Below are 25,892 nucleotides of genomic sequence, written 5' to 3'. Positions count from 1 at the left end.
ACTTGCTACGCTATGTCTTTGAGAGGAAAATCTTCCACTTGCTATCTTCCCAATAACTTTGCTGTCTTCATAGACATAAGATGACAGTTACCAGGGGCATAGCTGAAATCCTTGGATTTTAACATGCGCTGAGCTGAGCTGATAGGAAACTTTTTAATTGGAAAGGTCACAGGAGACAGATTTCTGGGCGTATCTCCAGCTAAATGTCACCTTTTCAGCAATGCTCTCATCAGAGGTTACATAAAAGGCAGACAGACACTTTTCAGTGATACACACGTCTACCTTGCAGCAGGCCTGCCTGCCTCCTAAGGGTAAAGCTTATATCCTCCAGGGATGTACAGCAGAAATGCTGTCTTACAATCCACAGCTGTGGAAGGTAAAGATCGGTCTGTAGTTTCCACCTGTCTTTCTATAGCCACGTACTGACCAGAACTAGAAACCAGAAGGTGATACAAAGCGAGGTGCCTGTGAAATTTCACCAAACAAAAATAAGACGCTCTGAAATCTGTTATTATTTTGGTTAGCTGCTTTTTTAGCTTGAAATTGAAAAATGTGCATAAACCCAAAGGTGCTTGATTTTGAACAGCAAATTGAATTCAGTCTCTCACATCGCAAATAAGCATCCTAAATCTCACTGCACTGGTCTGAATAGATGGGTACTCTTCAGTCTCCCTTCTGTGCAGTTATACTCTTGACTAGAGCTTTCTCAGTGTCAAATCCAATATATTTGCTGGAACAGATTCAGCTCTGATGATGCCCAACAACCAAAATTTTGTCACTAAACATACAAGTAGTTCTAGCAACACAATAAAAAACAACCTGAAATCAGACCTCAGCCTTTCTGCTCACACCCTTACTGCCTCGCTGTTTTCATTAACTGATTATGCCTCTTTTCTATTTCACTGGTGAGATGAGGGAAAAATTCATTCTATTCCATATTGTCTCCTGCTGTTCTTTCTCCAAAGCCTTCAACATATTTAAACATAAATCCCTGGAGGTTCTAGCTTAAGCAAAGGAAGAGTTGAATCAGGATTCTATAATAATTATTCCCTATAACCTCTGTCCATTCTAAGTCTGTCTCACAGACGAAACCAAGATATTTACTATCCGCAGAGTACAAGACAAAAAAATGCAACAAATATTTTTAGAATTTTATTAACTTTAACAAAACCAGCAAATTAAAGGATGGTCAGTTTTTTGTAGAGGACTTAGATACACATTTAAATGCAAACTGCAAATATATAACAAATTATGTACAATGGTGTCAGTCATCAAGAGAACACTAATCAATGTAATCCAAATCTTCCGGGATTCCAAAACCTTTATCAATTCTGCTCTCTTCAAATCCAAATTTACGTTTGGCCCAGGACTTTATTGAAAAGATGTTATCTGTGAACAGAATGAAAACCATTCAGCTTTGAATATTTAGGAAAGCATGAATTATAGTCTTGGCTACAACAAAATCCTTCCATTTAAAATATCTCTTGTGTGTCTGAAAAAGGTACATAGTGGGAAACATCATTACTAAGTAGATTTAGAACAGAAAACAGAAGGCTTTTGTTAATAACATAATTTTACTCAGTTCTAAGTAAAATATTTCCTCTTTTTTGGATGTTTTCTTTATCTTTCCTTGCTCCTCTTTTTTAAGGAGACTGAAAAGCATGATTACAGTGTAAGCCTGCTACAGTGATGAGGTAAGTGTGAATATGCATAGTATTTTATAGGTCCTTCAACTAGACACCTACTGACTGTCTACAACTGCAAAAATTAGATTTAAATTAGCTATAAAATCCTTTCTAGTCCCATGTGTTTGTTCAGACACTGTACATTTTTGAAAGTTAAATAAAAGAGATTCAAGAAGCTTTATTTTAATCAGCACTTCTCTTTTAGCTTTAACATATACATTTTCTTCAATTTAACATAATTTTTCATTGCAGTATTGACTGAAACTCATTACGTCATTTCTAAAACCCATTATGTCATTTCTAACACCCATAAATTGCAGCATTCCTTAAAAGAGTAAGTGTTCTCTGTCTGCACACCTTAGAAATATTTTCTTCAACCATCACACCTTTGGTTTTAAAACTGTCTCTTCAAAAGAAAAATATACTACAACATATAACCTAATTGTCTAATTAAAGCAAAGTACTTTCTACAGGCTGAGGCATAGCTCCTTTACCTCACTCGAGGCCTTGAGAACAACAGCCTGTCATCAACAGCAGAAAGCCCTGACAACAGAATTCCCAGAAGTTATTTTCAAATCCATAATTTTATTTGCCCATATGCAGTAAACAACCCAGTGCAAATGAAGATATAAAATAATAGTCGAAAGAATAAGAAAATTATATCCTGCTGCATTTTCATAACCAATGATAGTGAACAGTCCATCGGTAGGTCAATTCTAGACAAAAAATTACAAACAACATTCTAAATAATTTAAAAAAAATAAGGACATACAAATTGCTTGCTCTGCAAAATGGAAATGCAATATAGCAAACAACAGAAAATTGAGTTAAACTTCCACATGAATGTTATCACAATAATCTTCCTCAAAACTGTGCAGCATTTTTCTTGCATGTCAAAAGCTGATGAATTAGTTTGAGAAATATCTAGTTTATATCAGCATCCATCACATGGTAGCAGCAATAAGGTTCCACAAAGCATTCTTTAGAAATAGATGAACATTCAGAATAGAATTAAACTTTCTGAATGCCTGGGCACCACCATTGCCAGTCTCTATTGTTTTTCTGACTGTAAGAGATTTGAACTCTAACAAGGAAATGAGTTGCAGGTTTTAACACAGTGTGCAAGACAGCACCAGAAGGACAAATCTATTATGTCATATGAAGTACATTCAGTAACTAAACTCAGAAGATGTAGTCTTTATTTTGAATCATAATAGTTTATAAGCAAAATAAATTTCTGTATGTTTTTTTAAGTGAGGACTATCTAACAAAAAAAATTTAAAAATTTAATCAAATTTAAAATTCTTAACAATGAGTAGGTTTTTTTACTGAAATTGCTCGAATGTGAAGTTATGTCACTGCAATACACACCAGTCCATCTATTGGCTGCCTCCTTGGCCACTTTGTTTGTTTGGCCTGAAACAGAGAAAAACACCAACAACAATAAAAGCATACATCACAGTAAAATCATCCCATAGTTTCAAGACGCGGAGTTAAGTTTTTAGTGATGTCATTTTTAGGGAACCACACAATATAGGGAAGTTATTCCACTGCTTCCAAATACTTCTTTTGTTTTACACTTTCAAGGCTTCAGCAAGCACAAAGCTAAGTTAAAGAAAAACAGGATCAAGGAATATAAAAGATACCATATGAACAAATGTGAGTTTTAAAAGTGTATTTTAAAATAAAATAATCCTACTTTGGCTTCCCTGGGGGCTTAATTTTCTGCAGCAAGATTGGAACTAGATACATGGCCTGAAGATACTAGAGGCAATGGAGATGGAAAATATTTTGTAATTCTCTCTATACATAAGTAATCCATCACATGGGTATGCATGATTCCATATACATAAGGAATATGACAAGGCATCAGTCTATCACATTAATCCAAAAGTTTATCATAGAGATGTGGAAGGTCTCCCAGGCTTTAAGAATCCCCTCAATGAAATGAAGACAAATTAATGTTTCTGGTTATTAAATTTGGCTTAGCAACCTTACCACCACTCCAGAACTAAATACGTAATAGTAATTTACCATTACTACAAATAGCTTTTGTAGAGCTTCCATGAAGCAAAACTATCAAGAAAAATTCCTCCTAGACCACCTTGCTCCCATTAAAATAAGTACTGAATCAAATCAAGCAGGTTGGTTTGTAATGTGGGAATTTATCAGAATCATTATGGTTCTCACGCCTACACATAACTTAGGTATTCCCAGTTAGTCTTGTTAGTACTTGCATGATAATACTCATTTGAATGGTCAGCACGAAATTTGTCTCCAGGAGGTGCTTGGAAGTGAATATATGATCAGGTATCTATTGTTATACAGATTATACTTCAAGCAAAATTAAATTATGTTCAAAAATCACCTGCTAGCACACAGGAAGGTAAGCATTCATTATTCTAACCTTAATACTTCAGTAACTGATGTGAAAAATGTTTAAATTGGAGTAATATGACATTTCGAAACCAGTGTAGTTTCTAAAATGGTCTACAATTAGAAAGTTTGGGCAAAGCATGAAGAAAAGCAAAAAAGATGGGCAAAAAAAAGAGTGGGTGAGAAGATGGCATTTTTGCTTGCCTGCATGCATCAGAAATTCAAGTTGTTCCTAGCTTGAGAGAGATATTCCTTTTTTCCTTTGCTGATTGCTAGTTGCCACCTCCACTTGTTCAGTTCCATGACTGGCAGTGCTGACAACATATTTGCAGCTAACAGCATTTGGAACAGTACTGTACTTAACCTAACCCTACTTAAAACAAGTCTGCAGAGTAAGAGCTTTCACTGGTCAAGATTTAAAATGTTAGTTGTGATACTTCCCTCAGTCCTTATTTTTCTGAAATTCTACAGTTAAAGTTGAAAGCTGTATTTGACTCCAAGTAATGAAGTTTGAAATGAAGTGGGGGAAAGTAGGATAGCATTAAACTCATGGATCCAGAGCAGCAAGGTGACAGCATTCTGATGGCAGGGGAGCCAACCTACTCCGCAGCATTTGTAAGGTCTCAGCAGAAAGTTCTGCTTTGCTGGAAGCAGCTAACCAGCCTTGCTCTGTGCTTCTCCATCCCACAGCAGCTTTAAGTTCATGCAGCTTTCAGCACACAGCTCTGTGCTTAAAGCCCAGTGGCCATATAATACAGTACACTAAAAAACAAACAGTGGCAGCAAGGTGCATCGTCATCCTGCAAACATTGCTCATGTGTGTCAAAATATACATATGTGATCATGTGTTCTGAAAATGTGACTACATACCTCAGTCAGAGAAAAGGCTGAGATGACAAACAGATATACAGCATGGGCAACAGGGTGGTTAGAATGGCAGCTGCTGCCTATAACTGAGCTGTGGCTAGAAATTAAAACATGCCAGTGAGAGCAGAAAGCTATAGTGGGGAAATCCCACAGTGGGCATCAGTTTCAATGATTTCAATAGCAGAGAAAAAAAATAAAATAACAAAAACCAAATCAAACAAAAACTCCTGAGAGTAAAAGCTATACAAACAAAATGAAGAAATATTTTAACCATGGCATTCTTTCCATGCACCACCTGGGACTGATCACAGACTGGCAGCAAAGTGTCATGGTAGAAGCATGGAAGAATCCACAAGGCAGAACTTCAGGATGGTGAAGGTGACATTCAAACAACCTGTCTGAACATCAAAGAAGAGGACTCAGTCCTTCAGCAATTGGGATGACATATCCCCCACATTACTTTGCTGCCAGAGGACTCAGAGTTGGGGAAAAGAAAGCCACTTGCAAAGCCTCAGGCACATCACATATCCCAGAAACACATTCACAAGAGGCTGAGGCAAATGTTTCCTGCTTGCTATTTCGCATTACCTATGATACATCCATGTATATGACAGCACCACAGGGATGCAGGTATGGATTTATTCTACCAAACTGAAAGTTGCCTATACTATCAGGCAAATTTTATCAACAGCAATGTCAGCTATCTTGGCAAGTTGCAAGACACTCATGTTTTCCTCATGTCCAGCCTGAGCAAGCTCACGCAAACAAGACAGACTGCATTGTCTGTTGACATCAAGTGAGACTGTCAGTGTCCCTGCTGCAGGATGGCACTGCAGTCTACTTAACCACTATTTCCTTCACTTAAATTTTCCCTTCACATTTCTTTTTTTAATTTGGGGTGCAGGAAGCATACCTCATCCATCTTCACAAACTACTATGTCATCTCACCTCAATTGCTGCCTCTTGGCTACAGGCAGAGCTTTTAGCTATCTCAAGGCAAGATGTAATCCTTTGGGATCAGGCTTAACCTTGCCTACAATTCCACTGCGTGATCTTGTGTGCCTGCTGTAACCAACACCATGCCTGAAAGAGGAACGAGACAGGCTTTGGTAGTCATGGACCTGTGTCACCTGAAGACAGCAGCCACATCTGCATCATCGCCAGCCATCTTCCAGAGGCCTCCAACTCCGTCACAAGAACTGACAGAAATAAAGGAATCTGCACCTTGACTGCTTTCTGGAAGCCTTTTATAGTTGCTTGTTGGGACTTTCACTGGTTTCATCACCTGTATGTGTACATGCATGGAGGATGAGGGAAAGGAGAAGTAGTAAAGCAGACACCCCCCAGACACGCCTACTTTATATATGGGTGTCATGCTACTTCTGATTGCCTATTCTCTAGCTCCAGAGGATCACACAGGCATTGGACTTCTGGTTTTTAGACTGCACTGAAAAAAGAAAGTTCAAGATCTAAAGACAGCAATAGCATGGGAACTTAAAAATGTATACTCCAAAGAAGAATCAGGACACCAACTGTGTGATCTGTAAAAAGGAGAAATGCATACACAGCATTAAGGGCAACTGGTTAATTGCCAAAACCACCACTACCACTGGGTCCCAAACTTGGCTGGAGTCCTGCTGATCCTCCTGCTGACCAGAGCTACTCTAACTGAACTTGATTTTTGGCAGCTACTAAATAGTGCTCCAGTACTGAAGCTGCACAAAACAATGAAAAGGCCAAATGTGCAGTAGAGGTGAGCAATACAGGAAGCAACATTTTCCAGATGCTTCCAAATGTTCTCCTTACCGTTACACTCTAGTTACACTCTATCTATACATCTGCAAATAGGCTGACAATATATACAATTGCTGCCTGGAAACAACAAAATTATCCATTTGTTCTGGATATTACATATTTATTTCAGCTACTTGTATGACAATACATCCATAGATATTCCCACTCCCAAGTCTGCAGGATACAAGTCATTTATTTGGCTGAGGCACTCACTTGTACCCTCTGCTGAAGAATTTCGGGCACATTTGGCATTTTCTAAGAAAGAAAATGGAAGCTTGCATTTTCTCTCCAAAACTGAACAAAAGCAACCGCTGTGCGTACAGCAAGGCAAGGCCCAGGAACAGCATGACTTGCAATGCTTGTCTGTTATGTTAGCAAAACACACCTGGAAATATGCCCTAAACAGTGAAAGGTTAAGGGTCAGAGAGTAAATTCTGACCAGTCCTCATGGAAGTCTCTTCTTCCCTCAACCCCAGGTATTTCTGGAGAACTGGGGGAAACTCAAAGAGCCCTGATTCTGGGAGCTGAACCATTATCCTAAGCAACTGTGATTGTCCTTACCACAGGCAGAATCCCTTGTATTTCCATAGAAGAAAGCAATGGTAGGGAAAGGAAGGTCCAGGGGGAGGGTATTTTGGAGCAGGCCAGGAGACAGAGCTGACAAAAGGACACATGGACACCTGTCGGAGATGCACCAAGGAGCCTTATAAAGTAAATGAACTGCACCTGGTCAGGAGTGAAGGCCAGCAGCACAAAACATTTACACAGCACTGTTTCTGAACAAATCTGAACTGGCAACATATATTGACTCAAATCTTAGCACAGTAAGGCCACAATGTTTCTGATCTGGCTCAGGAAGCCCCACAGTCATTCTCAGCATACTGTAGAACTACAGCTTCCTTTTTGCTTTCTTCTTTCCTCCTTCCCCCAGATTCTCTCCCTTTTTTTCATGGAATGGGAAGGTGGTAGGAATTAAAAGTCCTATTTGCATTCCGAAAATGAAGGGCCAAAAGCTGTAGAATCTCAAGTATTTCCACAGGAAGGGAAAACCACTACATGCCTCCTTGACACAATATATATACTAAGTTAGTGTTGCTATGAGACTTTGGATATTTTCACAGGTGAAAAACAATTGTGATAGCAACAACCACCACCATCTCCTCACAAACGTTTTCCAAAAAAAAAAAAAATCTACTTTCAGGTTCTTCCTAAAAGCCTTTTTAAGTCCTGCACATATCATTATAGAAATATTAAGGACTCAGTCATGGAATAGAATTCAGCTCAAAAGGCAACATAAAGTTCCAATAGCTATAGTAAAAAAAAAAAAATTTCAACAGCCAGAACCAGCTCACAACCACATATTATCTTGGAAACGCACAAGGAACTATAGTGTTCTCTGATCTCCTAGATCCTACTGTGGCATTTTCAGGATAACTTCAAGGACTATTGTAAGTAATGCTTTTACGTATAAAAACCTTCAAGGTCCAGGAACCCCTATTTCCATAGAATAACTAAAGCTAATTGTATTTATACAGCTAGCACACTTCAGTGCCAGTTTGGACCTACCACAACTAATGCCACAAGAAAATTTTATGGATTTCCTCACTTAAAAGGCACACAACTACAGAGGAACCAGCACTTTATCAAGGAGACAGTCACCCATCAGCCTGTGGGACTGTTAGCAGACACATACAAAATGTAACTGCAGCCTTCAGCATGTGGGTGAGGAGTAATTTTACAGTGTGAATCACAATTCTTCTGCATGAAATGTGGAGAACAGCTGCAACTGTTCTCAGGGACCAGCGAGGATTATTAGCCCAAAGGTTCTCAATCTATCTCATGAAACTGGTCAGGGCAAATTAATTGCATTAGGTGCATTTGAATTCCTGTAATAATTCTGCATTCACTTAGACTGAATTCAAAGATAAAAAATGGAACTAACATAAGAAGTGTACATGAACTTGAATCTCTGATGATTCTAATTGTCTGTTGCCTTCTGCAGAGAGTTATCTGTTCTCCTGCACACAGGCTGCCCTCACTTTTCCAGAATCATCATACTAGGACAGATCTATGTTTCCCTACCTCTCCTGGAGCAGCATCACTATAATATCATCCTGTGATGCAGAGTTTTCAAAATTTTTCCTACTAATGAAAATACCTCATGCAAATAAAGGGCCCATCTCTAAAGGCCAGGATAGAAGGTGAACATAGAAATTATACACCTGTCATCCACAGAAGGTACAAAATATAGTTGCCTAGTAAGTCCTACTGACGTGCCCATTCACAAAATGACACCAGAGACTGATCAAGAGACTGCAGCTTGCCATTGGAGACTATTTATGGCAATTATGTGATGAAGTGGCTTCTTGAAAGTCCGTATTCGAGTATCCTCAAAAATAAGTAGTCTGTGACACTGTCAACAGGGTGAACTGCAATGTGGCAAGAGCTTTAGAAGAATGTTTTGTAATCAGGTATTAGGCAGAGACAAGTCCACAATACTGGAAATCTTTACCTTCCCCCATGCTTCCCAAAGAGCTGTTTCCTCTTATAAGCAGAATAAAGAGCTGCTGTGCAGAAAAATGATAGCACATCACAATTCTGTCACCTCCTTTGAATCCAAAATAACACATAATTCTTTCCCCACACTCCAGTATCCCACACAACACTTATCCCCATGATATTAATCAACAAGTCACAATGCTTCAGGATTCATGACTACATTCAAGACAATGCATAAATATGATTTCTCATTTAAATGACATCACAAATTCAATGGAACTGTTTACACCAACTTCTTTTAGATCTGAATAAAGTTTCAGAACTACAAGAAAAAGCATTGATGATTTTGAATGCTACCTACTAATCTACAACCATTTTGAAAGGCATAGGACACAATATAAGCTATTTGTGATAGAAAAATACTCAAGAAATTTTGATATACAAATGAATTAAATTAGCACTTCTGCTGCAACGTGTGTGTGTGCACACATATATATATAAACATATATATACATATATATACACACATGTAAACATATATATACATATATATATAAACATATATATATATATATATGTTTACTTGAAAATAAACCTGAGTGAATACATACCATAGTGCCAGTCTGTAGTGCCTGTCTGTATGGTAAGACACAGCAGTGCACAGTAAAGCTACTAAAGAGCTGATCCACATTGCTGGGAACACGGTTTTAAAGGGTCTGTGATCTTTGTCAGTGTGTTTGAAAAAAGTGTCAAGTCTCATCAGCAAAAACTCCTTCTGTCCCATATGAAAAGGTCACACTGTCAAATTTCATCAGGATGTACACAGGGTCTCCTTGAAAAACGTCGAACAGAATTTGTCAGAATTGCTACCAAAAAATTCCTCTATGCAAAAGACATGCTCTTGCACTTAAGTTTACTATATTCATGTGCCTACAGAAAAAGACCATTTGCCTTTTAAATAGTGTCCCTGAAAAACCACACTGAAATCTTAGTGGCATAACTAAAATATATCTATTCTTATCCAAAGACCAGAGGGAAGTAGTATGCTTACAAAACAGAAACAAGCATACCAACTTGATTCAGGGCTGATTCAGGGCTCCCTGAATGGACAACTCTTTCCTCCCCACTTCATTCACTAATAAACTCCATATGTTCAGCACAGCTAAAGTGAATTCACAAAATCACAGAATATGCCAAGTTGGAAGGGACCCACAAGGATCATTAAGTCCAACCCTAGCCCTGCACAGGACCATACCCAAGAATCACACCATGTGCCTGAGAATATCATCCAAATGCTTCTTGAACTCTGTCTAGCTTGGTGATGTGACCACTTCCCTGGGGAGCCTGTTCCAGTGCCCTCTGGGTGAAGAAGCTTTTCCTAATATCCAACCTAAACCTCCCCTGACACAACTTCAGGCCATTCCTTTAGGTTCTGTCACTGGTCACCACAAAGAAGAGATGAGTGCCTGCCCCTCCTTTTCCCCTCATGAGGAAGTTGTAGATTGCAATGAGGTCTCCCCTCAGTCTCCTCTTCTCCAGGCTCAACAGACCAAGTGACCTCAGCTGCTCCTCATATGGCTTCCCCTCAAGGCCCTTCACCATCTTTGTTGCCCTCCTCTGGACACTCTACAATAGCTCTTATAGTATCTTTCTTATATCATGGCACCCAAAACTGCACACAATATTCAAGGTGAGGCCGCACCAGTGCAGAGCAGAGTGGGACAATCCCCTCCCTCAACTGGCTGGCGATGCTTTGCCTGATGTTCCCTAGGACACGGGTGGCCCTCCTGGCTGCCAGGGCACAATGACTCATATTCAACTTGCCATCAACTTGCAAATTTCTGTGCTGCTGAACTGCATTTTACAAGGAGACCCATTCCAGAGCACCATGGTTTTTGTCCAGTTCTGGACTGCATCTGCTGCATGCCTCATGTGTCACAGAAGTTGCAGAGAAGAGTGGAAGGCATTGCAGGAGGTCCTCCGGTCTCTGTACCCACAACTCAATGCATTTTCAACTTTACCTATGCCATTTCTGAGGTATTTGTAGCCTGTTTTTAAGGTTGCCAGTATTAGAGCTTTCACAACCTTCCCAGACAGTCTAATTTTGTGTTTGATTATTGCTACCATTAGTTTTTCACTTAATTTTTATTCCCTCTGCAATTTAAGGCTATTACTTATTGCCAACTTCTCCAGGAACCTGAGTAACAAGCTATTCCTTTCCTTTTTCTGAAGGAGATACAGATATGCAAAATCCACCAGGAGCAACCTTCTTTTGAGCCCTAATTTTATAAATCTTTTTTTCCTCTTAGAATGTGATTGCTCAATGTCTGGTCTTTTAGCTCTACTCTGAACACTTAGTTATAAGAATATATGAATACTTTGAAATAAATTAGGTAGGATATGCAGGTTGGATATCCAACACTGATAGTGTTAGGGCTGAAGCTGCACTAATGCCAGCTTGAGCAGGAAGATTATTTCATACATCTCCGTGCTGGTTATACTTCTGCATCTTAGTATGGTGACTTTGCTTTACGCGACAAAAATTTTTACCTTCAACCTGTAAACTACTATAACCCTGATATCTTTTTTCAAACCCTCCCCCTTAACCAACTGCTCCAGATCATTTGTGTAACACCATATCCTTGAACGCATGTACACCCTTGCACTCACCACTACTGAATTTTATTGTGTTTTTTAGACTATCTTTGCAATTTGTCATGCTCATTTTGAAATCCCACTTTGTCCTTTGTCCGCACAGTCCCTCAGCTGCAAATGTAACAAAAGCATGTCTTCTCTTGTATTATCCAGCTCATCAATATAAATATTGAGCAGATGCAAGACACAACAGACCATATTATAGAGCTTCATCAATTCTACATCCCTTTCTGATACTGAATTGCTAACAAATTATAAAGTAGTTTGAGACTCACACTACTCCTGTTTCATCAGGATTGTATTTCTCTAGTTTCATGCAAAACTGAGTCAAAACACCAAAGACAAACTTCTCCCAATCCACCTGTAAAGGTCTCTTACAGTGGTAGAGAAAAAAAACTCTGTGTTCTTCTTGGTGTTCCCAAATTGGTTCTCCATTCTGGATTTTTTCCTGATATCCGGCTCTTTTCAGTGAAACTAGCTCATAAGATATTAAAGTGAGAGGGGAAAAAAACATTAGAAATACTCTCAAATACACCACCAGCACCAAGATTAGTCTTGTACTCATACAACCTGCCCTGCAAAAACTCTGCAGTTAAACAGCACTGAAAAAGTATTTATATTAGGAATATACCCTGATAATATACAGTCCTAGTCTAGATAAACCCATAATGAAAACATAAAATATGGGAGATATCTCAAGATATGAGACTGCCAACACATTTTTTAAAGAAGGCCAGGGAAGACCTCATTTGACAGTTCTGCAACTTAGCACTGAAGACAATGAACCAAAATCCACAATACCTTTCCTGACCTAATTTGCATTTAGATGTCATGAAAAGATATAAACCAGTATGTTCCTTTGAATATCACTACCATAACTTTATCGAAACAGTCTGAATGAATGCTACCATACACCATTAAGCTAGTAGGTCTAACACTGGGAGACAGAAGCAAAATACTCACTCCACAAAAGCCTTTCTGTTTCATGTATAAATGATCTATTGATTAGTTCCATTTGACGCTTTCCTCAGGGCTTTAAAACATGATTTCTAAATCAAGGAGTATCATAAATGTAGTCATAAGTAGCCATTTTCCACATCACAAATTTTATCAAGTGTCTACCATTCCTAAGCAGCTCAACAGCTTTTGCCATAAGGATTTACTGGCTCAGACAATAAACTATTCACACATATTTCACCCATAACCCTCTAACTCTAGATATTTTTTCTGTCATCCCAATATAAACAAATAAGAAATAAAATAAACAGGAAGAACAAAAACAAGCCTTGTGAGTGTTTTCATTTGATTTCAACAAAGGATAACTTGCCAGAGTAGCAAATTTATTTAAGCATGGTGTTACATATGTTACCTACAGATTTGATCTTCCAAGTGGCTCTTTTCTGAGTGTCCAAGTAAAGCCCCAATGACAAAACATGAGCTGTGTTGCTTGATTTTGTTTTTTTTTTTGCTTAACCAGCTAAAACACAGCTTCATTTTAAAGCAAGTTGGCTTAAGTTGACATCCTCTAAGAAAAATAGTCTTGCTAGAATGTGCTTGAGGTATAGAAACACATGCACGCATGTGTCTAAACATTTAGGGCAGTTTTTCGTTGCAGAGTAACCTCTTATCTGGAGTCCAAACACAGAGACAGAGAAATTCTCTGAAATGCAAAGAATAAAGGCCTTTTGCTGAAAGCCAAATGCCCCTTCTGAACTTAAGCTTCCCAGCTGCAGCCAAAAGCCCCACATTTCACTTTAAGCTTTGTGCCTTAGGTATATATGTACAGGTACATCCTAAGCTGCCCAGTTTTTCCTGGTCACCCTTCACTCATTATTCTTCATGGCTGTTGTATTCTCCTTTCTTTACAAGGGCCAGAAGCTGCTCACCCATTTACCAACTCCTGTTCCTCCCTTATTCAGTTTTTCCAAGATCCATTTTCTAACAGTTCAACTCACTGCAGAGCTCGCAAAGATGTCCTTTGAAAACTTGTCACCTGACGTGCTCCTAGTTGCTCTGAGGATCCCTGGTTGCTCTTCAGGGCAACTACCACAAAACAAACAATTCTGTGAGGTGCATGATAAATTACACATGTATGAAAGCTTTCTGAAGGCAGCAAAAGACTCCATCAGACAGACCTGTTGGGGGAAAAGAGATTTCAAAGACCTCAGGAGATTCCATCATGAAAGAAGGGTATCTATACCATCTGTTCCTACCTTGAGCTGACAACTTGCTTTTATCACTGGTGAACTGCAGCACAGGAATGACGGGCCAAGGTGAGAACTCTTTAACCTACTTTTGTCGGGGAAGGTCCTTAAACCACCACATTATGGTCTCTGGTAATCACAGTCAGATTATGCTTTGCAAGCGTTTGCTCTCTCAAAGGACCAGCATTTTCAATAACTTAAATGCAAACAAGTTTCCCTTGACTTTCAAGATAAAAAAAAATTGGAAGGGCTGAAATAAAGGAGCACATATTCTGCTTAACCTTGCAATTCCATCTCACTTGCTATGATTACCAAAGGAGCTTGGAGTATCAGTAATCCAAGTATACATTTGTAATTACACTCATCAATTTTACTTAACAGTTAAAATTTTACTGTTACTATATGTAACTATGTTTTCACGGAAGTACATTTATTATTCCTAATTCTTCCTAGAAATTAAATTATGTTTAGTTTTGGGAAAACATTTTGATTTATCTTTTAATGTACCTTTTGAAAAGGTAATTTAATTTGCCAACCTTCCAACTGAATGACAAACCATTCTAAGAACATTACAGGGAGCAAGGAAAACAAAATTCTTAGCTTGATGCAATTAGTTGAGTAAATGTGTTCTCTCCTTATTGCTGCACATCTCTATATATTCTGCTACTCCATGACGAAGTAGGAAAAAGGGGTGGGCATATGGGCTGTGTGGTTTTGTTTTTATTAGTAGCAGATAGTCTACAAGTTACATACTGGAACATACATTGTCTATTTCCTGTCATATCCTCATTCAGATCCTCCGGAGATGAATACACTAAATATACAATACCCTGAAAGATGAGACTAAGGAAAAAAAATGAATGCTTGCTTTTAGAATTATTATTTTTCTACGTACTTTTAAGCAAGTGTCTGGTTCACTCCAAAGAAAGATTAGTTAAACCCTCTAAGGCTAACATAAATGTGAGTGAAGACACTAGTCTAACTTCAGCAGAATGACTAATTTCTGATTGCAGATCTTTGTTAGTGATATTGTTGCATAAACCGTAAAAAGCACAGCTTGCCTCTCAGATGCCAGGTGCATATTTCATGGTCAGTAGCTAGGAAACATCCTTTTAATTGCAAACTGAACATACTGGATCTAGTGGTGATTAAAAAAACATTTTGTCTATAAGCTTCATCTGTACGCTATTGATCTTGGTGGCACCTAGACCAGGCTTATAATTATTTGTAGACATTCACTTTTCCAAGTGAATCATTACATTTTTAAAAACAGATACTTAATAGTTCAATAACTGATACTGCTGACAAGGCTTTCTTTTAAGTAAACTTTCTGATACTTTTTCTGAACAATCATCTTTGCCACGAAATATAAAATAAAATCCATTAAACCCTTTTGTAAATTATCAGCGTTCTGACGAATTTTGAGTAAAATCGATGCAACTCATTTTAAAGCCTCTCCACTAGCCAGGATAGTCTAATCTTCATTTAATTTCTTCACTAGTGTTTCCTTTCTGGGAACAGGGACTATTCCCAGTGTTAGTAAGAAACTCCCAAAAGAATCCAGCACTTGGTACTAAGTTTGTGTAATATGAAGTACATCTGCAAATGTAACAAAGTTTCTAATTTATTTGAGCATAACAGAAGAGAATAGGGGGGGTGTATCAACAAAAAAAAAATAAAAAAATCCCTCTCCCCCCCAAAAAAAACCCAGAAAAATAACTCCCAAACTGCACCCCACAAAATCCAGCAGGTAAATCAACATCAACTTTTCAGCATTCAGCCTTCAGATATTAAGATGAATGAAGAAACTGAAAAATTCAGAACTATTTTCTCATACTGTCTGTATATCCTGATATAATTCTTCACAACAGTTTGTCAAGCTGAAATTTTCAGTGTTTAGAAACATCAGAATTAGAAATTTTGAAGCATCTACAATGAAAAAAGACACTTTCAAGTACATACTACATATACCATAACATTTCCATGGTATTTAGTAAAGTCTGGATGTTATCCCAGAATTTACTTTCACATACCCATTAGTTTTAGAAGATAATCTAACACTGAAATGGACTGGTAGTGATGCCTCTGAGATCACACATTCAGAGAGTCAAAAGGATATCTGTGGTTTGAAATCACATGCATTCGAATCACTTGCCTCTCTTGCTACAGGATAAAAATAAACAAAGAGAGCCAAAGTAAAAAGGTTGACATCAAAATTGCTACATGTGTTGTATCTGGTAGTTTGCTAATTTTTGAGAATACGGCTTGTCTAGACATGTTAAGATCATTGTTTTAAAGGTAAAAGCCTAGATAAAAATTATCAGCAACTGGACACTCTAAAAACACGCTAAATTAAAGAGGAATTCTAACAGGCAACATCTAAGACAAGCCCCAAAAATATTAGCAATCATACCACACAGAAGTCACTTACTCCAGTCAGTATGTAACTATTTCTGAGACAGTTGTCCTATGCAGAGGCACACAGTAACCAAAGTACGGCTACTGTGAAAAAAAATAGCTAAGACCCAACAATCTTTTAATAAAACTTAAATCAACACTCCTCTATTTACAGTGAAAGAACAAGAAGTTGGAAATTCTAGAAATGTTTATTTTACAGTGAACACTGAAAATGTTTAGCTGTTTCCAGTTACAAGCTGACCAACTCAAAGTAAAGTCGCCATCACTTACACAGTTATGTCGTCAAGACAAACTTTTCTATAAAATCAATTATGAGAAAAATGCTATTAGCTCCCTAACATCTCTCTCTGGCAGGCAGAAAGAATTAAACCTACGCAGCAGGTTAATCTTGATGTTACATGCAGCTTTTTCTGTCAACTTTATAAAAATCTGGAGAAATTAGAAACATTGTGAACCATGCCTTTATCCTCTACCATAATCTTTAGAGAATCTAGCAGCATCACACGTATCCAACTGCATACATGCATGCTATGTCACATAAGCTTTTCTACTGGAAGAATCTCTCTACAATGGCTGCTTTCTCATGAGAATATCTTCCACCCTACATAAACATGCCTCAAAGCTGAGAAACAAGGGTTCCATCCTGAACCATCTGCAGCAGGATTACAAGTTTAATAGAAAAGTATAAAATGCCACTATTTTTTATTTTTTTTTTTACTTCCAGTGACTGTTGTCAGTTTTACTGCCTTTAATGTTGAGAAATAATTTATTACTCAATCCTAACTCACACAAGATGTCTTAAAGATTGTTTCCAAGTGGCAAAGACAAACTTCAATCACTGAATTGCAGAGGTCATTAGAAAAGAAAACCCTCATATTTTGCTATTCTATTTTCACAATACCCTACCTGTAAAATGGAATTATCCAAATATATCCACAAAACCAGACTTTTATGCAGCTTCCTCTAGTGGTCTCGCCCTAAATCTTGTTTCTTTTGCTATTTACTCTAGTTAGTTGTTATATAAAAATACTGAAAGTCTGTGTTCAAATGCTGTAAACTTGGGTACGCGTTAAGAGTTTATACTTCAATGCACTTCTAACGCAAAAGACATGGAAACTAAGCCAAACCATACAGCAAAACATTTGTAACTGATATGAAGAGAACAAGCAGTGAAGTCAGCAAAAAACAGAGTTAGTATTTTAGTATTCCAATCTGCCCCCTTGTGAATACGCATTATAGTATATTTAGTTACATGGTCAAACTTGACTTTCCCACCACAAGATTCAGGAAGCAAGACAGATGTTCTGTTTTTAGCTGAGTCTTCAGATATTTGCTATGAATCATCCAAACTTTGTTTTGACCCTGAAAATAATATGTGTGTGTGTGCGCGTGTGTTTTAATAAGGTTTACCACTGTGCAATAGGTTTGTTTCTGTAATACTTCTTTGAGGGAATGAGTGACTAAAAAGACACAGGAAAGCATTCACCAAATTTGAAGGCCACTGAAAACAGATGACAATTTGATACAGCCCTAAAATACCACAAGAAGAACCAAAGCAGCTCTGCGATATGGGATGAGAAATTAATAGAGTGAAATTTTATATTAGACATCAGAAAGATTTCCTCAGAGGTTGAAATCATTAAGGAAGAAGAAGGAAAACCCAAATGTAGAACGTGACAACTGCCCATTACAAAACACATTTTATTGAACAATCCAACTCTTTTTAGGAGTGTGATTTTATAACATAACAGCCATCTCTAATTTCTGACTCTAAAATAAGGTAATTTAGAGTTAGAAACCTGCTCAGGTGATCTAACTGAAAATAATCACAATTATCTAAATTGCACAGAAGTATAAAATCATATCACTTGCAGTTCAGAAATACTTTAAAATCTGTGAATAAGTAACTTTTATTATAAGGTTTTTCTGCAAAGCAGCAGCCGTAACTTTTATGTCTAGCTGAATGCCTTCCATTGCCTGAGATTCTTTATTGCCTTCTTACACTAAAAACCATAACTTCCTGCAGCTTGTTCTGCCTTTGCATTTTTCCGCACTCTGAAAGAAGAGAAATACCCCCCAACCCTTTTTTCCCATTTCCCTCTTTCCCTTAAAGCCTCTAAAATTCCATTCAGCTTTGACACAGACCTTAACTCCCCCAAATTGACATGACCATTTATTCACTCATACATTGCCAGCAACAATGTGCACTACTACTTCAATAATAACTGACAAAACATATAATGAAGCAAAAACAATTTTTAAATTAAAGGTCAAGGACAAATTAGTTTTGAAACACCACTGCATATTGCCCCTGCAACAGTGCTAACCTCACCAACTCCCTTAATTGCTCATGCCTCCATCACAGAAGTTCACATGGACCTTCTACATACTTTAACAAAAAAACCCCCAAGCAACCAAACAAAAAAACCCCAACAAACAAACAAAAGACAAGAGCATAAGTGAAGTAAATAGGTATTACATTTCTGTCTCCTTCCCTCTTACCAGGATATTAGTCTCCACGTTGCCAACTAATGCAGTTGCCCTAGGATTCAAGCTGTGATTTGCCCCCTTGTGCCGCCTGCTATTCAGGAACGTGCTCACCATGACTGGTTCAAAAAAGAGGCTCCTCAAACCATTCAGTGCAATTCTTACTGTAAGGGTACCTCAGCAGTTAAAATACCTGACATTACACATCCCTCTGCTGTCAGTATCTGCCTAACCTTGCTCATTTTTACAGCTGGAATCAGCTGGAATGTGTCTTGTCCTCAGGAGAGCAGGCAGCAAGGGATTTACAGCACAGTAACTAACCTCAGGTCTCAAGTTTGCTTATTCCCTGGCATACCATTACATCCTTAGGGAAAGATAACACAGCTGACAAAAAATGTCACAGCCCCTCAAAATAAATAATATCTGTCCAGATTTGGTGTATGCTGCTAACTCTGTTTATGTTCCTGGCTTCCTCTCAGAACATTTCTAAAGCTGTGGACTTTATTAGAAGAATAAGGAAAGAGGAAGATTCAGCCACATATCTGTTCAGAAAAAGGACTGTGCCTGTTTCTCGTCACTCTGTAGCAGCATGTTGGCATTACAGCAACATGCAGTGGTGCTTGGGTAGCAATGTAAGAGCCTAATACATAAAACATGAAAGTTGCAGTAGAGAAAATTCAATAAAATTTCATGCATGCTTTTCATTTTTCATGCTAAGGATCAGAATATTAAGTACATTTCAGTGCCCAAATTTGTATTAAGTATTAAAGTCACTCACCATTCCTTGTATTCCATCAGAATTAGAAACTCCAATCAAAGCCCAGCATGTCAGAGACAGTACCATCAACAGTGTGATACCATACTTTCGTATGTGATAATTAAGCATCTCTAATTAAATGCTTATGTTCTAAATAGATAAGTAAGTACTTGTTTTGCCAGTATGGAACTGAAGGTAAGTGGGAACCAGACACTACTCTTCCTACACACATTCTAGGGTTCAGCACAAGTTATAAAATTAATATGGTTCTAGAAGAATGATCTTGATATTAATTCTAAAGCATCAGTAATTATGGGATTGTTTGTTAACTGCTCAGTTGTTGGCACAGTAAATATCAACAAACCCCCTCATATATAATATAACAGAACATAAAAAGAAATGGTCTGTGTACTGTTTTTATTGCTCAACTTTAAAAAGAAAAGCAGCTATTTTTTTACTAACCTCTACATACCAGATTTTAAGCTAAAGAAGTGCAGACCTTTTCACGCAAAAGATCACTTTAAACAATACACAACTTACGCATTTCTTCAACAACGTCTGGATCACATTCCCTGTATTTGTCTATTTCTGCCTTTAGCTGCTCTTTTTTCTGCCGAAGGGCAGCAAGTTCCTCCATTAGAGCTGAACGTTCTGCCTGAGGATTCAAAGTATGTTGAGAGATAAAAAAAAATACAAACGTTAAAAACAGTAATTATCACACAGAACATTTTTCAAAAAAACAATACATAAATTTAAAAGCTGTTTTCACTACTGCTTTCTGTCAATGAACCACTTGAGCATTTTATTTTATTACACAAAATTTTCAGTGACACTCAGTGATATCAAGTACAAACTGGAAGGAAAAAAATTAAGGCCAAAATGGATAAACAAAAGAACAATTTTCTAAAACCTTTGAACTCAATGAGATTTGACAAACTCCAAAGAGATCTCTTAATTACTGGGCTTAAAGGTTAAACAGTATTTAGGAGTTCTAGTCGTGTAATTAAAGACAGCATTACAGAAAAACCTACCATCCAGCCTTCCACAAACTGATATGCTGTGTATGAACACCCTCTGAATTTATTTTTCTTATTTGCCCACACCACTTGAGAGCAGCTGTCTCAAAAATAAGCTCAGATATTTATGACATGGTAGTCTGCTGGGAGTGTACACAATATCAACCTCAAAGATTCTATCGATCAATAAGAATCTGCAGACACTGACTCAACATGAGCTCTTCCACAGCCAACTCAGCACATACTTCTAATTCAGTCTGTAGTTACAGACAAACACTGTAACTGGCTGATACTCAAATAACTCATGCCAGGGCACTGGGTAGCCTAAAAGAGCCAGATATCACGAGTTTGTAAACCATCAGGTTTTTTACCAGTGGAAATCTCCATGGCAGCCCAGCAGTGTGAGGTGTTCATGGGGGTGGGGTTTTGTTTAGGTTTTGTTAGGGTTTTTTCCCCAAATATTCCATATTCCCAGTGCTTTTGCCAACAGTGTGGATTCGGCATGTTCTGAAAATGCAGAATGAATGGAAACCAAAAGTTTCCAGACGCTGAGGTATGGACGTAAGATACTCAGAGACCTACATTGTGATCTAGATTTTTCAGGACTTCTTCCTGATGTATAATCAGGAACCAAAATATTGGAAACATAAGCCAGAACAGGACTTCCAGGACCAATAGCTTTCTGTAGGGCAGGACACATGCTGGAGCAGACCAAATCTGGAACAGTTCATTTGGAAGGATGACAAGCACAACTGTGTGAGAAACCCACCCATGATTCCCTGATTACAGTTCACTGCGAGTGAGAGGATAAAGAATCACCGTTAAAGGTACTGGCAAAAAGCAAGCTTTAATTAAATTTGTGAAAGTGAGACTTCAACAGAGTTTGATGGCAAGGTTCACTCTATTACTTACTAGATAAAGGAAGCATACATAGGAAAAACCTAGTGTTTCTATAAAACAGTTTGGATTCAAAGATTTGGCACTTTACTACAAAATTCAATTCCTCCTGAAAGCTTCTGGCTGTCCCTCTTTTATGCATTTATTTATTGGACTTCAGACAGAGCACTGCAGTGCAAATCTGCAACACAGAACACCGTATCAAGTATTTCTAACTAATATGTTGCTTCATAAATATAGTAAACATAAAGCCTAAATATTATTTTGTAGTGTCAACAGCTTCAGCGCGCAAAGAGCACCAGGCTTACATGGCTGCTCAGAAGAGTAATTTAGCAATCTATACTACAAATAAGTTTTAAAAAAACAACTCCAACATCTAAATTTGTCGTTACTAGATTTGGCAGTTCAGCAACCATCGGTGACTTTGGTATACACCTCTGGGTAGTTCAAGTTTTAAGATATTTTTAAATCTGAAAGTACCTGGAAGGACTACACTAGTATTTACAAGAAGTGCATACTTGTAGCCCTATTTCCTTGTAGGATTGCCTACCCCTCAAAGCAACTTACAGTATCTTCACGTCCAATTTTTGATTTCTGAATGTTTTTTTGTAAAGCTTCTTTTTTCTGACTGCTTTCAGCAAACTGGTAAAGGAAATAAAGAACAAAATCAAACTTATTCAGTAACGTATATTAAATATACCTATAAAATGTGTATACATATTAATATATTTAAATAAACAGGTGGATATACCCTTTTAAGATATATATATATTTATAACTTATGTAATAAAAATAAACAGAAAATAAACACAAAAGCACCCAAATATAAATCCAAGGTTTAGAACCACAAAGAAGAATTACAGGAAGCAACTTAAAGTCTAAGAAATTTTTGCTACGGTGGCACATAATCTTGCATGTTCAGCATGGGACCAAACTCCTATTTCATACCATGATCTGGCATCGCTATGCAAAGGACTCCATAATATGGAGGCCTTGGATTAGATGATTTCCTTTGGTCCTTTTCCAGCTCTCCCTATTCAATGGAAGCAGTGACAAAGCTGTAGCAGGTTCACCTGCTCAGCAGCTGACACTGGTATTCCCAAAGTCTGATATGCCACTGGTATGGCCCCAATCCCTTTTACATGCTGGTGAACAGAAGCCTCTACAGCTCAAAGGCCTGTAAAGCGATGGCCCCCTTTTACTGTGCTCCCTCACACTCCTAGACCTCACAGAGTTCTCCTCCTTCACGTCTGAGGTAGAGGAATCTCACAGAAGTCACATCTCACAGGGCTGGTGTGAATGCTTCCATTTTCCTGTTATTCCAGGACAAATAAATTTGGAAAAGAGAGATCTCTCTCCATTAACCTGCCACCCATCTTGAACCAGGACCTTCCAATTTAGTTGGCAGTTTTCCAGAGATACTTTGGAAACTATTTTTAGCTGAGCAGGACATATGACTTGACACGTACACAGCATCGGACAAAGCCTCTTGAAAGATTAAATGAGATGAATGAGAATTTAAAAAAAAAACAAACTAATAAAATATAGTTTGAAAACCAGTTACTGCATTTGAAATCAATACAAAAGGGGAAAAAAAGAAAAGAAAAAACAAAGGAGAAACAATAGCATGCTTTTTAAGTACTTTTTGGTTTAGTTTCAAGATGCTTTGAGCACCAGTCAGGTAGAACATCAGTATATCAGACTAATTGTGAAAACAAGGATGGCTGTCAGAGCCCAGGTTTTATTCTGCCCTACGCCAAAACCCCTCACACGAAGCCTCCACTTCTACATTCCCTTTCTTACTGAGGATCCCACTGAGTGGAAAAGCATTTCTAGACATTTCTTGCAATCCCTAGCCTTGATAATTTAACCATATCATTTATATCATGCAGCTGAAAGACCAAGGCCCCATTCATACAAAGCAAACTGAATGGTTTTGGACCTATAGTCACTTCTCAATTTCTATTGAAATTAATGTTCAGTTCATATTTTCAGAAATACATATTACAAGTAAATTCATAATAAGTATCAGGCACAGCTTATTGCCAAGTCTTGGACATCAGCCAGAACAGAAAAGCCAGAAAAGAAACTCCATCCTGGTGGTCCAGACAGATTAGGACCCAGCCCAACTGCAGCTCACTGGGTTTAGTGGTTCCTTTTATAGTCCAATTTTTGAATATAATTACTCTTTCTGTGTTCATGCATGTGTAAGCATACATACAGACAAGAAAGTTTCCTTTCTAAAAGAAAGTTTTAGTTTTTCTTCAATTTACATAGAAAATATACTAATGGTAAGACATACATAATTTGAGGAAAAATATGTCCAGTTGTTTAGTTATTGCTCTCAGGGAGAGTAACCACAGAGACAGTGTAGGTTTCAGTATGTGGCTTGAAGTACACCAACGTCTTAATTTTGGTGGATAGCTAAACAGTACTCCTGCTGGGCTTTCCAATTCTTAAAAAATTAGGTGTGTTAGTCCCCACATTATGCCATACTAAACAAAGGGATTATACAGTTCAGAAGAGGACAAGTACTCAGGTGCAGAAGCCCAGGGAAGACAAACGCCAGAGCACAACATCATTTGGCACCTCTGAACAAAGAATTTTTCTGGTACAAAACTGGCAGAGGAGGTAGAGAAGACAAGGAGCTTATCTAGGCCCTTATACCAAAAGTGCAAAGAAGAAGCTGACGCTCTCTGCAAGAGAGGCCATAAAGGTGTTGTTTTCCCTGTTTTTTCATATTTACGAAGTTCTAAAGGAATTTTTTTTGCATTCGCTAAAATGGATGCACAGAAGGAGCTCTCAGGGCATTGCAAGTCATAAAAGCTGGTTTCCAGCTTGGAAGCACGTTTCACAGTATGGCATCTTATTATTTTCTTGATCCTCTGTATTCTACATAATTTAATCATGAAAGAGACACTAATGACAAACTCTGGAGAGAAAGACATTTCTTAGATTCTCACCTAAATAACACGCAAGATTGTCGTGCCATGAGGTTCATCTGCCTAAAAGCAAAGATGATTTTTACACAATCTTATTTAAGATTTAGCTTTCTTCTCTCACAGATTTTAATTTTTTGGATGTTTCGCGGTTTTTTAATTGTCCTCACAACCAAAAAATTTACAAAATAAAATGAAACCACAGCTCGTTGTGTATTATTTGGAAGTCACAGTGAGCATCCCCATGACAACAAACAAAAGATGAGAATAAGGAAAGGCATAGCTGAAGGCAGCAAGATATTGAAGAAAAGCTAACGTAGGACAAGGATACAAAGGGTAGGAACAGATGGCCAGGGTCTGTGCAAGAAATCTATGACAAAGGGAGAAGCAGGAAGGCTTGGATACAGAGGTGGTAACACAGCTGAAAATAACTGTAATAAGAGAAGGAAAGACAATCAGCAAGGATAAAGGAATCTGAGGAAGGATGTATACAGATGATACAATACTTAACTGAAAGGTAAGGGCAAATGGCAGATGACAGCTGACAGGTTATAGGGCAATAAGAGAAAAAGCAGAATTTGCAAGCGTTGTGTATGTATGACAGCAGAGGATGACATCTGGACAAATACGGTAACTTACTTACCCACTCACCAGTTGTAGAAAAGCCTGATTGCAAAGAACAATAGTAGCAGATGGAATATTTCAATCTTTGGAGCAACCTTGGGACATTTTTCAAGGGAATTGGCAAACAATTTCTCAAGGGACATTAACCACTCAGAGAAATGTGACTCCTGCCAATAACAGTGAGACTGATCCAGTGAAGAAGATATTGTCTCTCCTCTATGTCTCTTGAAAGAGATGACTGGTCTGACACATGAACAACTTTGTGCCACAAGTGTAAGTGACCAGGTATGGAAAAGAAGTACAGAAAGCTTCATGTCTCCAGTCTATCTGACTGCTCTGAATCAGCATATGATTAAGCAAGATGCAAGAAAGTGGCAAAAATATCATTTAGGGGAAAACTGTTCAAAGAATGAGGGGAGACTAAATAATTAAAAATTAAGATGTTAAAAAGATTCTTCACAAGAGCATTTTCAGTGTTTTCAAAACACACTGGGAGCCTGCAAGAAGACGGTTTAATGAAGAAAGTAACTAACATCTATAAAACAGGAGATTTGGGGAACAGTTTCTTTAATTTTACAGACCAGTGTGGTCAATTAAGTGACCACTGGCCTAGCTTAGACATTAATGCAATCCAAAGTCCCCCAAAGGGACGATTTTTCCTACTCTGCAAAGGT

The 25,892-nt window shown here is 37.9% G+C and overlaps 1 protein-coding gene across 7 annotated transcripts in view; it reads right to left on the bottom strand.

The window, feature by feature from the left end:
* Positions 1-1,130: 1,130 nt before the first annotated feature.
* The window catches only part of MND1 (meiotic nuclear divisions 1), a 42,489-nt gene continuing 17,727 nt past the window's right edge, over positions 1,131-25,892 (bottom strand). For 6 of the 7 annotated variants that reach the window (XM_027747370.2, XM_039384656.1, XM_027747373.2 and 3 more), the window contains 4 exons: positions 22,223-22,297; positions 20,283-20,397; positions 3,057-3,101; positions 1,131-1,389 (listed from right to left, as the gene is read on the bottom strand). In XM_027747370.2, the coding sequence (XP_027603171.1) occupies positions 1,283-1,389; positions 3,057-3,101; positions 20,283-20,397; positions 22,223-22,297 (342 nt within the window). In that variant the 3' untranslated portion in view covers positions 1,131-1,282. The remainder of the gene's footprint in view (positions 1,390-3,056; positions 3,102-20,282; positions 20,398-22,222; positions 22,298-25,892) is intronic. The other variant, XM_039384658.1, reaches the window with a different exon arrangement.

Source organism: Pipra filicauda, unplaced genomic scaffold (assembly GCF_003945595.2).
Source record: "Pipra filicauda isolate LSUMZ 115617 unplaced genomic scaffold, ASM394559v2 scaffold368_size711631_pilon, whole genome shotgun sequence".
NCBI lineage: Eukaryota > Metazoa > Chordata > Aves > Passeriformes > Pipridae > Pipra > Pipra filicauda.
This window is presented reverse-complemented; position numbering and strand designations above follow the sequence as displayed.